General features: G+C 34.7%; 1 protein-coding gene across 5 annotated transcripts in view; it reads right to left on the minus strand.

The window, feature by feature from the left end:
* ANO5 (anoctamin 5) overlaps nucleotides 1–14,030 on the minus strand; it is a 124,583-nt gene that overhangs the window by 98,230 nt on the left and 12,323 nt on the right. For all 5 annotated transcript variants that reach the window (XR_013442388.1, XM_078058298.1, XM_078058296.1 and 2 more), the window contains exon 3: nucleotides 1,978–2,028. Coding sequence is in view for 4 of the 5 variants with exons in the window: in XM_078058298.1 (XP_077914424.1) it covers nucleotides 1,978–2,028 (51 nt within the window). In the remaining variant the exon portion in view is untranslated. The remainder of the gene's footprint in view (nucleotides 1–1,977; nucleotides 2,029–14,030) is intronic.

Below are 14,030 nucleotides of genomic sequence, written 5' to 3' on the forward strand. Positions count from 1 at the left end.
CAAATAAAAAGTTTATTTGAAAAAGAAGCTTACTATTTAATTTTCACAGCTTACTGTTTAACCAAAGACACTAGTCATCATAAAAAATGAACTATCATAAATCATTTTCAAATCATCTGGAATCTAGAATTTTAATTATGAGCATATGACATAACGGGGAAATTACTTACAACTCATATAACAGGCAGGGGGATAACAATAAATATGTAAACAGCTCCAAAAAAAATCAAGAGAAAAAAGAAATACCTAACAGTTTGACAGGAAAATAGGCAAAATAAATGAACAGAGTTATCCAGAAAAATAAATTAAAATGACCATCAACATAGGAAAAGATGAATGTCCCACTCATATTGAGAGAAAGGCAGATTTAAACCACACTAAGATACAGCTAACTGATAGAGCTCCCAACAGCCACTAGTTATCTCACCTCAGATAGGCAAAAATCTAAACTCCTGACAACATGCTATTGATGAGGCTGTGGGCATACAGGCATTCTTGTACACTTGTTAGAAATGCAAAACAGAGGGGAATTTGGCAATATGTGGCAAAATTACATATATGTTTATTCTTTTATACAGAAATCTTATTTAACACTGGCCAAAATATTATTAAGACTGACTCCCAAGGGTATTTATTATAATAATATTTGTAATAACAAAAGATTAAAAACAACTCAAATGTGCATCAATAAAGGAACTGAATGAATACACCATGCTAAACCTCCACAATGTAATATTATGCAACATACAAATGAATAGGAATGAAATCTATATACAATATTGCATGAACTCGGGTTATGTTAAGTAAAAACCAAGGAACAGACCAGTACATACAGTATAGTGTAAGAGGCAGGAGGAATATAAATATACATATGTATGTATACACACACACACACACACACCCCATACTCGAGTTTGGGGTGTAAGAAATTTTATGTACTGTTAAGGGATACGTTAACAGGATAAAAGGATAAACCAAGTAAAAATGATTACTACAGAGGATTAAGAGGAAAAACAAAGAAGAAAATTTTCTTGGAAAATGTTTCATTTCATAGTTTCATCCTCAGATAGATTTACCTTCAAGCTAATAAAGGCAAAGCTTCAGGGCTTCTTGCTTGCATCAGCCCCTCCAAGGATTTAGAAGGACACTCTAACAATATGTTCTCACGGTTAAATATTTTGTAAGTTTTTTTAAAGTAAATTATTGTTCCATTATTCTTCTTAAAGAGTGAAAATAAAATAGCATAAGCTTTAGGCTCCATTAAACTTTATTTGATCTATGGCTTTCAACTTTGGAATCATATAAATGTTTTACATGATCAAAAAAAAAAAAAGAACCAACAAAGTTTCAATTATAATTTGATGAACCCCACATCCTTCATTCTGGAACATTATAGATCAGTATGCTAACAAAAAGCAAAATATCACCCATTAAAATTGTCGGTATAAGAATATAACTCTAACATCATTTTTTTTACTAAGCAATAAGTGAAAAATTTTAAATCCCTTTACTAACCTCTTAATTGATATTCAAATTTGATTTTTAAATAAACTGTACTTCATGATTATTCTCAGGCATGTACTTAACAGGTAAAAGGATTGAAGAGATGAAGAAAGAATACTAAACCACAATTCAGAAACTTGAGTTCTACTCCAGGATCTGCCTCTTCAACATCTGGATAATTTTGGTGAAGTCATTAAACCTCTCAGAACCTTCATTTTTTTCTCATTTGTAAAACTGAGAAATTAAAATGCAAGCAAATAGTTATGCTTTCTGTGTACTTCTCGTTAATATGTTTGTTGTTACTTTTTTCCCCATAAGAAACTGATTTTTTTTCCAAAGTAATAAATTCTCGACTATCACGTATAAGGATGTGAAAAACAACTGACCTGGGAAAGAGAGCATCACCCTCTCTGACTACAAAATAATACCCCATTTGTGTCCGTGCAGGAAAGTACAGTGCTGATGGCTGCTTACCGCTGGTTCTTCACTGATGAGAAAGCTCGTCTCTCTGCCGCTCAGGGACTGCTAACAGTAACATGGGGAAGACAGAATGCTGTTAATAATAATGCAAGTGGGGAGCATGTCACTTTCAACAACAAAAATTCTAGGTTCTCAATACAGAAATACTAAACCTGCAATTCAGAGGGCTTATGAAACACCTGAAATTGAATGCAAAACTTTGTGTATGTATGTGCATCCATGCGCATGTGTGTTAATGCTTGTGTGTGTGTGTGTGTGTGTGTAGAAAGAGAGAGAGAAAGAGCTTGGGAGAGAATGGGAATTTTGAAGGCAGCTTTATCAAATCATAAAAAAAAAGTCTGAGATGCGAGAAATGGTTAAGAAACTACTGTATTATAGAGAAAACAACAAAGAGCACCACTCTGAACGACGCTGCATCCTGAACAGGACCACAAGGAAAGGCAGAATTAATTGGCTATTTTAGACTTTTTAACATTTGTTTGGAATTATTAAATAAATATTTATTAAATAATTAAGTTATTTAATTTATCAATTTATTGAATTATTAAATAAAGTGAATACCTTAGGAAACGCACCACCAGAATTCTTAAGGATCTGTACTTACAACCCAAGAAAGAAGCCATACATGGATATAAATACACAAAGAACACTTGTAATTAAAGCAAGAGCGATGCCTGGTATTTGGTGGATTTTAAATCCTCATGTTCCCCGACAGATTGCACACCACAGCACATGCTCCCGAGATAACACCCTGTCACTTCTCCGGGGTCTCCAGTGACAGGTACCGTAAGGTGCTATAGAGAGGCAGCAGTCAGCAAAAATGACTTGAAACTCATGTCTAGACTGGGAATTCACTTACCTGGTTCCTGGAAAATCACAAACAGCATCATTATACCCAGGTGATGTTGGGCTGACCAGTTTTGAAAATAGGAGATAAAAAGTACTATCAACATTTTAAAAAAATAAATCAAAGGGCACCTTGGAAATACATCCAATGCTATGAAATTTAAGTTGCAAAATGTGCCACAAAAAAAAAAAAACACAGTAATTTATCTGTGTTCTTAAGGAAGACAAGGAAGAGAATTTTGAACACCTATTAATTTTCATATTATGGTATTCAAAATAAATTCCATGAAAAGATGAATGTCATCTATGGTATTAAAGCTATACTGAAACAGTTGGAAGAACTATGGTAGACTGAGTCTAAGAGTAAATATATGCTCAAAATCCTCTTTCACTGATGTGTGTTCTGCCTATGGACCTTGAATGAATTCCATTAACTCACCTGAGCTAACGAATATCTTGATCACTCAATTCCAAAATAGCAGCCTGTAATAATAAATTGTGCATCTACATTTCTGCCTTAAAGATAATATATGAATCTATTATAGGTTCACTTTATGTTGACTCCTCATAACCTAATTTTTTTCAATTATGGTAGAGAACGGCCAGTTGCTTACTTACAAGAAGGTACAAAAAAACCATACATTAAATGTCCCAAAGCAACCGGGCTACAATCTCTCACTGTAAGAAACATGAACTTGCTGTGACTTTTCAATCAAAAGTTCTGGGTGTATCTTCAATTTGCAAAATAAAATTCACATAGGTTTCTTCATACTTTTTGCTGAGTATTTCATTGTTTCATTTGTCACTGACCTTAGTCTCAGGCCAAAGGAGAATCTAAATTCTACATTTTCCCCTTCCACAACCATCACTTTCCTGTCTCAGGCTGCCTCTTTCCTGACCCCAACCATTAAGGAATTGAATGAAATGGTAAAAAATGGAATGAAATGAATAAATAGATGAATGAATGATGCAAACTCCCAGCAGCAAAACAAAAACGTGGCAATATTCAGAAAATCTACACATCACCATAGAAACTAAGTAGCAATCCTGACTTCTAAATGTGAGAAGCAATTGTTTGGAAACTGAAATTCAGGGGGAAAAAAGTACTTCTATATAGGATTCTTAAAAGAAGTAATACTGTAGAGTGATTAAGAGAGCAAGCTCTAGAATCAGCCTGCCTGGGTTCAGAAACCCAACACCAGAATTTTATGGCTATAGCAATAAACTAGTTTAGATAGTCTCATTTTAGAGACTCTTGATAACCTTTTTCTTCAATTATACAAAACTAATGGCTTGATACATATAAATTTGAGCAAGTTAACCTCTCCACGCCACAGTTTCAGTACAGTGAAATTAAATATGATAACACATGGGAAGTTTTCAATAGATGTTGACATTTTAAAATTAATTTTTGCTTAATTTCTAGGGATCATATCATAAATTTAATATATTTATCATCCCATAAATTTTTAATTCACATGCATTCTCTGGAATCCAAATAATTCTAACAATGTTCAGTGATGACCTACATCAATTGTAGATCAGAGGTAATACTCTAGAATTTAGTCCTTTTAAAGTTTAAGCAATCGTGAAAACAGAGATCATTTGAAAGTATAAGAAAATTTTAAAATAGTGAGCCTAGAATCTCTATGTATTCTGTCTTGTAAAAGGCCCAAACATTCTTCATAGCTATGAATTTGCTAATGGACTAAATTGAATTATTCTGATTATCTTTGCCTCAATCCAAAGCTTGAATGAATATTCTCTTATTACTATGTCTTTTTTAAAAAAATTGACTACAATGTAGATTTTGTGTTTTTATAGCATTTGAGTCAATAAAAGGAAATCAAGTTGGCATTGAGGAAAAGTTAAATAAGTTGTATTTACTTATCTTTTTTCTTTTCATTTTGAAACAATTATAGATTCCTAGGAATTTGCAAAGATAGCAGAGAAATCCCATGTGCCCACCACCCAGTTTCCCCCAATGATTAATGCCTCACATAACTGATACAAGCTCAAAACCAGGAAACTGACATGAGTACAATGTGCGTGTACAGCACTGTGTTGTATCACATGTGTACATTCGACTAAGAACCAGCCCAATACACAGAGCAATTCTAGCTATAAGGATCTCCTTTGTGCTGCTCCTTTTTTTAAAAATTTTATTATGTTATGTTAATCACCATACATTACATCATTAGTTTTTGATGTAGTGTTCCATGATTCATTGTTTGCGAATAACACCCAGTGCTCCATGCAGAACGTGCCCTCTTTAATACCCATCACCAGGCTAACCCATCCCCCCACCCCCCTCCCCTCTAGAACCCTCGGTTTGTTTCTCAGAGTCCATAGTCTCTCATGGTTCATCTTTCCCTCCGATTTCCCCCCCTTCATTTTACCCTTCTTACTATCTTCTTTTTTTTTAACATATAATGTATTATTTGTTTCAGAGGTACAGGAACAGTCTTATACAATTCACAGCGCTCACTATAGCACATACCCTCCCCGATGTCTATCACCCAGCCACCCCATCCCTCCCACCCCCCACCACTCCAGCAACACTCAGTTTGTTTCCTGAGATTAAGAATTCCTCATATCGGTGAGATCATATGATACATGTCTTTCTCTGATTCACTTATTTCGCTCAGTATAATACCCTCCAGTTCCATCCATGTCATTGCAAATGGCAAGATTCATTCCTTTTGATGGCTGCATAATATTCCATTGTGTATATATATATATATATATATATATATATATATATATATACCACATCTTCTTTATCCATTCATCTGTTGATGGACATCTTGGCTCTTTCCATAGTTTGGCTATTGTGGACATTGCTGCTATAAACATTGGGGTGCATGTACCCCTTCAGATCCCTACATTTGTATCTTTGGGGTAAATACCCAGTAGTGCAATTGCTGGGTCGTAGGGTAGCTCTATTTTCAACTTTTTGAGGAACCTCCATACTGTTTTCCAGAGTGGCTGCACCAGCTTGCATTCCCACCAACAGTGTAGGAGGGTTCCCCTTTCTCCACATCCCTGCCAACATCTGTCATTTCCTGACTTGTTAATTTTAGCCATTCTGACTGGTGTGAGGTGGTATCTCATTGAGGTTTTGATTTGGATTTCCCTGATGCCGAGCAATGTTGAGCACTTTTTCATGTGTCTGTTGGCCATTTGGATGTCTTCTTTGGAAAAATGTCTGTTCATGTCTTCTGCCCATTTCTTGATTGGATCATTTGTTCTTTGGGTGTTGAGTTTAGTAAGTTCTTTATAGATTTTGGATACTAGCCCTTTATCTGATACGTCATTTGCAAATATCTTCTCCCATTCTGTCGGTTGTCTTTTGATTTTGTTGACTGTTTCTTTGGCTGTGCAAAAGCTTTTTATCTTGATGAAGTCCCAATAGTTCATTTTTGCCCTTGCTTCCCTTGCCTTTGGCTATGTTTCTAGGAAGAAGTTGGTGCAGCTGAGGTCGAAGAGGTTGCTGCCTGTGTTCTCCTTTAGGACTTTGATGGACTCCTCTCTCACACTGAGGTCTTTCAACCATTTGGAGTCTATTTTTGTGTGTGGTGTAAGGAAATGGTCCAGTTTCATTCTTCTGCATGTGGCTGTCCAATTTCCCAACACCATTTGTTGAAGAGACTGTCTTTTTTCCACTGGACATTGTTTCCTGCTTTGTCGAAGATTAGTTGACCATAGAGTTGAGGGTCCATTTCTGGGCTTTCTGTTCTGTTCCACTGATCTATGTGTCTGTTTTTGTGCCAGTACCATACTGTCTTGACGATCACAGCTTTGTAATAGAGCTTGAAGTCTGGAATTGTGATGCCGCCAGTTTTGCTTTTCTTTCTCAACATTCCTCTGGCTATTCAGGGTCTTTTCTGGTTCCATACAAATTTTAGGATGATTTGTTCCATTTTTTTTGAAAAAAGTGGATGGTATTTTGATAGGGATTGCATTAAATGTGTAGATTGCTCTAGGTAGCACTGACATCTTCACAATATTTGTTCTTCCAATCCATGAACATGGAACGTTTTTCTATTTCTTTGTGTCTTCCTCAATTTCTTTCATGAGTACTTTATAGTTTTTTGAGTACAGATTCTTTGTCTCTTTGGTTAGATTTACTCCTAGGTATCTTATTGTTTGGGCTACAGTTGTAAATGGGATCGACTCCTTAATTTCTCTTACTTCTGTCTTGTTGTTGGTGTATAGAAATGCCACTGATTTCTGTGCATTGATTTTATATCCTGCCACTTTACTGAATTCCTGTATGAGTTCTAGCAGTTTTGGGGTGGAGTCTTTGGGGTTTTCCACATAAAATATCATATCATCTGCAAAGAGTGAGAGTTTGACTTCTTCTTTGCTGATCTGGATGCCTTTGATTTCTTTTTGTTGTCTGATTGCTGTGGCTAGGACTTCTAATACTATGTTGAATAGCAGTGGTGATAGTGGACATCCCTGCCATGTTCCTGACCTTAGGGGGCAAGCTCTCAGTTTTTCCCCATTGAAAATGATATTCGCTGTGGGTTTTTCATAGACGGCTTTTATGATATTGAGGTATGTACCCTCTATCCCTATACTCTGAAGAGTTTTGATCAAGAAAGGATGCTGTACTTTGTCAAATGCTTTTTCCGCATCTATTGAGAGGATCATATGGTTCTTGTTCTTTCTTTTATTAATGTATTGTATCACACTGATGTTTGGGGGAGGAAAATAGACATAACTTTTAAAGGAGCAGCACACAAATCAATCAATGTGCTGCTCCTTTAAAAGTTATGTTTATTTTCCTCCCCCAAACATCCATAACCCCTAGCAACCACTAATTTTTTCTCCATTTCTATATAGTCATTTCAAGAGCTATAAAAATAGAATCATATAGTATGTCGCCTTTGAGATTTTTTTTTTTCATTAAACTTAATGCCCTGAAGACCCATCCAAGCTGTGTGCATATCAATAGTTCGCTCCTTTTATTTGTGGGTAGTGGTCCATGGTAAGGCTATGCCACAGTTGATTTAACCAGTCACCTACTGTAGGACATTCAGGTTGTTTCTACTCTGGGCTACTACAAATAAAGCTACTCAAAACATTTTTTCCAAGGTTTTCGTGTGATTATAAGTTTTCGTTTCTGTGGGATAAATGCCCAAGGGTGTGATTACTAAGTCATAGGGTAAGTGTATGCTTAGTTTTTTTAAGAAACTGCCCCACAGTTTCCTAGTGTGACTGTCCCTATTTTCCATCCCCACCAACAATGTGTGAGAGCCCTGGTTTCTCAGCATCTCCACTGCTGTTTGGGATTCTCACTATTTTCCATTTTAGTGGTTCTCATGGGCATATAGTGATAGCTCAGTTTGGTCTTAGTTTGCAATTCCTTAATTGCTAGTCATACTGAACACCTTTTATTTGCCAAATGTATTGATTTGCCATCTAAATCCTCTTTAAGGAACTATATCATCGTGTATTTTACTCATTTGGGTTGGTTGTTTTTTAATACTGGGTTTTGCTGCTTCTTTATAATACCACAGATAGCGGTCTTTTGTCAGATATGCGATGCACCCATGTTTTCTCCAGATCTGTGGCTTTTCTGTTCCTCTTACCAGGGATCTTTCATAGAACAAAACTTCTTAAATTTGAAAAAGCCCAACTTAATCAATTTTTCTTTTACAGATCATGCTTTTATGTCATGTCTAACAATGCTTTACAAAGACCTACTTTCCAAAGGTTTTCTCCTATTTTTTCTTCAAAAAGTTGTATAGTTTTATGGTTTACATTGAAATCTGTGATCAATGTTGAATTGATTTTTGTGTAAGGTGTGAGGTTGAAGTTAAAGTTCATAATTTTGCCTATATACGTCCAAATGCTCCAGCACCATTTGCTGAAAAGACTATCCTTTCTCTACTGAGTTGTTTTTACACATTTGTCCAAAATCGTTTGGGTGTCCTTGTGTGGGACTAGTTCTGCAGTTCCCTTTGCTTCATTAATCTACATGCCTCTCTCTGCAAATATGACAGTATCTTGATTAAACAGCAGCTAAAAAAAAACAAAAAACAAAACAAAACCAAGGCTTTAAATTGGGTACAGTGATTCCTCCCACTCTCTTTTTTCAAAACTGTTTTATCTCTTCTACTTCCTTTGCATTTTCATATAAATTTTAGAACAATTTTGTCTATGTCTACAAAAAGTCTTGTTGAGACTTCGATAGGAATTGCATTAACCCATATACCAATTTGGGCTTCCACATGTTCACTGTTCATAGATAGAAATGCAACAGATTTCTGTATGTAATTCACTTCTTAGTTCCAGGAGGGTTTTTTTTGTTTGTTTGTTTTGGTTTTTGGAGGGGTTGGGTTTTTTGTTTGTTTTGTAGATTTCTTGGATTTTTTCAATTTAGACCACTGTGTCATCTGCAAACTGGCAGAGTTTTATTTATTCCTTTCTTATCCATATGCCTTTTAGTTTCTTACCTTATTGCAAGAATTTTCAGTACTATGTTTAATAGGAGGAATAAATGAAGACATTCTTGTCACATTTTTGACCATAGAGGGAAAGCATTCAGTCTTTTACTACTTAATATGATGTTATTGTTTTATTGATGTTCTTTTTCAGGTAAGGAAGTTCCTCCCTATTCCTAGTTTTCTGAGATTAGATATAAATATAGATATAGATATAGATAGATACATATGTGGGTATATATATATAAAATAAGTGTCTTTTCTGAAAAAAATAATAAAATCATCTGATTTTGATTTTTTATCCTTTTAATATAATCAAGTACATCAACTGATTTTGGGACAATGAATGAGCCTCCCATCACTGGGATAAACTTTACTTGGTTATAGTATTATATTCTTTTCATATTCTATTTGCTAGTATTTTACTAAGGAAAAATATTAGTTTGTAGTTTTCTCTCTTTTTTTGGTACTATTTTTTTTTTTTTTTTTTTTGGTTTAGTACCAGGGTAATGCAAGCCCCTAAAATGAATTGGGAAGTGTTCATTCCTCTTCTATTTTCCAGAAGAGATTGGTGTTAATTATTCTTTAAATATTTGGTAGAATTCTCCAGTGAAACCATTTGGGCCTAGAGATTTCTTTGGGGGAAGAAGTCTTTAAGTTACTCACTTTATTTCCTTAATAATTATGGGCCTATTCATATTATCAATTTAATATTGAATGGGCTGTGACAGTTTGTGATCTTTGAAGAATTCATCCATTTTATCTAAGTTGTCAAATTTATATGTATAGAATTATTCTTAGTATTTCTTTATTATCATTTTGATATGGAGTCTATAGTGATATGCCTTGTTTTATTCCTGATTATGTCTATCTCTTCTCTCTCTCTTGCTCGCTCTCTCTCTCTCCTGCACTTTTTTTGTAAGTCTAGCTAGAGGTTTGTCAATTTTATTATCTTTTCAAAGAACTGACTTTTTGTTTCAATTATTTTCTCTAACATTTTTCAATTTCCAATTCACTGATTTCTGCTTTTTATTATTCCCATAGTTTTGTTTTCTCTGGGTTTACTTTGCTCTTATTTCTTGAGATGGAAGCTTATTATTGACTTGAGACTTCTCCTTTTTACTAACAAACATTTAGTGCTACAAATTTCCCTCTCAGCATTGCTTTGGCTACATCCCTCAAATGTTAATATGCTGCATTTTCACTTTTATTCAGTTCAATGTTGTTTTGTTTTGGTTTTGTTTTTCTCTTGAAACTTTCTTTGTCCTTCAGATTGTTTAGAAGTATGCTGTTTAGTTTCCAACTGTTGGAGCTGTTCCTGTTCTCTCTCTTACCAATTTCTAGTTTGATTTTATTGTAGTCAAAGAACTCATTCTGCATGATTTGAATTATTTTAAATTTGTTAAGGTTTGTTCTATGGCCCATGAAATGGTCTATCTTGTCATATATTCCACCAACACTTGAGGTGGATGTGCATTCTGTTATTGTTAGGTGGAATAGTCTATAAATGTCAATTATATCCTATTGGATGATATGTTGAGTCCGTCTATATCCTTGCTGGTTTCTATTTAATTGTTCCATCTGTTTAATTGTTCCATCTGAGAAAGAGGTGAAGTCTCCAGTTATAATTAGAGTTGTGTATTACCCTCTTCTATTATATTAGTTTTTGCTTCACATATTGTGATGCTATTATTTGGTGCATACAACTTTAGCATTGCTATGTCTTATTGTTGAATGGACCCTTTTTATCTCTATATAATGTCCCACTCTGTCCATGGTAATTTTCTTTGCTCCAAAGTATACTTTACAGGATATTAATGTAGCACCCCTACTTTCTTTTTATTAATTTTGGCATATATCTTCAACCATAATGTATATTTTTAATCCTTTTATTGTCATGTTTTTTAAAACGTTTTTCAAATCTCTGTCTTACATTTCATGTAATTATTATACACATTAGGGATTAATTCTACCTTTCTATTTTTTGTTTTCTATTTGTTCCCTCCATTTTGTGTTTCTGTCTTTTCATGACTTCCTGTGGGTTACTGAAACGTTACCTTATATTTCCACTTTTATTTATCAAAACAGTTTTTGAGTGTATCTCTTCATATAGTTTTTTAAATGGTTGCTTTTTATATTACATTATATATACATTACTTATCACAGTCTGCAGTTTACATGCTTTCTCTCTCAAGTAAAGTATAAGATCCTCACCTCCCTTTACATCCCAAAATTTTTATAATTGTCTTATATATTTCTCTGCATACATTGAGAACCACATCAGACATTGTTAAAATTTTTACTTCAACTGTCAAACATAATGTTAAAAACTCAAGAGGAGAAAGTCTTATTTTTATCCTTTCTATTGTTTTTTTCCTCCTTCCTCATGTTACAAAATTCTTTCTATTTTCTGTTAGAGAACTTCCTTCGGTCAATCTGTTAAGGTAGATGCACTGGTGAAAAATTTCTTCAGTCTTCCTTCACTTGAGAATGTCTTGCTCATTCCTAAGGATAGTCTCATTGGCTATAGAATTCTGGATTGGCTTTTTTCTTTTCATCTTTGTTTCTTTCTTTCTAGCACTTGAAAAAAACATGTGTACCAGTTCTTTCAGCCTCCATGGTTTCTGATGAGAAATCTACTGTCATTTTAATTACTGTTCCCCTATGGTTAAGATGTTGTTTCTCTCTCACTGCTTTCAAAATTTTCTTTTTCTTGTATCTAGTTTTGTGAATTGGTGTGAATTTCTTTGGGTTTATATATTTCTGTGATTCCTTCAGCTTCTTGAATCTGTAGGTTTAGGTCATTTGACAAAAATTTCTATTCTATCTCCAAATTCAGTGATTCTTTCTTTTATCCTTTCCACTTTGCTGTTGAGTTTTTTTTATTTCAGTTATTCTATTTTTCAGTTTTAAGCTTTCTATTATGTTCTTCTTTAAAATTTCTATTTCTTTTTTTTTTTTTGGTGAGACTTTCTATTTTTTTTATTTGTTCAAAGAATGTTCACAAATACTCATTGAAGCATTATTATGATAGTTGCTTTACAATCCTTATCTAAATAATTCTAACATCCATGTCACCTCAGCATTGGTATTTGTCTTTTCTCATTCAAGTTGATATCCCCTTCTGGTTCTTCGTATTACATGTGATTTTTCTCTAGAAATCTGGACTTTAGAGTTTTATGTTATGAGTCTAGCTTTTATTTAAACCTTATGTTTTATTAAGTCTCCTCTGATACTACTCTGGTGGGCTAAGTGGGATGATGCCTCACCATCTGATGCAGGTAGAAGTCCAGGTTCCCCACTCAACCTCTGTGGACATGAGGGGCTGGTAAGGTGGTGGAAGTGTTTCTCATTAATGATGGCTGGTGTGGGGAGTTCAAACTTACCATTAGACCTTCACTGATCCCAAGCTGGCTAGAAGGGGCAAGGGTGCCTCCTCCTGTTCCCCACATGGCCTTCACTATCAGGGAGTGGTATAAGGTGGTTTTTCTCCGAGATAATGGTGAAACCACTGGCTCTCCATTGGGCTACCTCTGATACCAACCCAGCAGAAAAGGGTTGGGCACCTTATTACTACTGCTGAAAGTGGAAGTCTACGCTGCTTACATGGTCTCCACTGACATCATGCAGGGGATTGTGAGAGACAGACATGTTAGCATCCAGTGGGAATGAAAGTCCTGGCTCCCCACTCAGAATTCTTTGACACAAACTCTAGGAGGAGTTGGGGCATCCTATTATCACCAGACAGGGGTTAACGCCTAGTCTCCTCATGTCAGCTCTTTTGGAGGGGATGATGGTAGGACTATGTTGTTGTTGTTGTTGTTGTTGTTGTTGTTTTTCCTGTGGTGTTTGGCTACAAAAACAGTCATTGATTAAAAGTTTTCTGTATTCCTAGGTCACCCTTTTTCTGGTCCATCACTGAAAGAAAATAGGCTTTTCTTGGTGCTCTGTCTGGGCCAATTAGCATTTCTGCACTTGCTGGCCTCTCCTACACCCAGTCTGTACTAGATAAAGCAAACAGAAAACCTAGGGAATTAACTTTAGTGTTGTTCCTTGGGTCCTGAGGTCACTAGACAGTTTTCTTCTTCTCTCTAACTTTCAGAGTCTTCTTGTTTTATATATAATGTCCAGAGTTTTTAGTAGTACTTAGCAGAAGGAACAGGGAACATTTCTTCTACTCCTCTTTCTGGAAGCAAAAGCTACAGTCACTTTTCAATGGATTAATTCAATAAAATATCCACTTAATAATTCCAAACTTTATTAGGCATTCTTCAACTATGTTTCAGAGAGATGCTGTTTTTACTCCAAAATACTTTATATGAAAAAAGGTAAGTCAAATGTAAAGCCTTAAAAATCTAAGCAAAATTGTTTCAAATGAAGGCCTATCCAAGGTTGAAGGCAAGGAAGTAATATTCATTGCTTTTTAAATATGCAAAGAGATAAGGAACAGAACAAATACGACTTGATGAAATTGTTTTTCTATTACAGAAGTTTAAGTCTACAGTGTGTGTGTATGTATATATATATATATATATATATACACATATACACATATATACATATATATATATATATGAAAGATACACACAAAAGCAAAGAAATGAACTGGAATTGAAGTTAACTTGAGCAAGCATATAGAGACCTGTGTGAAGTATATTACTATTATGTCAATATGAACAACATGAAAATGACAATATATTTATTACCATTTAAATTGGGTCAATAAATCTCATATGATAACTTTTT

The sequence above is a fragment of the Halichoerus grypus genome, chromosome 11 (genome assembly GCF_964656455.1).
Source record: "Halichoerus grypus chromosome 11, mHalGry1.hap1.1, whole genome shotgun sequence".
Classification (NCBI taxonomy): Eukaryota; Metazoa; Chordata; class Mammalia; order Carnivora; family Phocidae; genus Halichoerus; species Halichoerus grypus.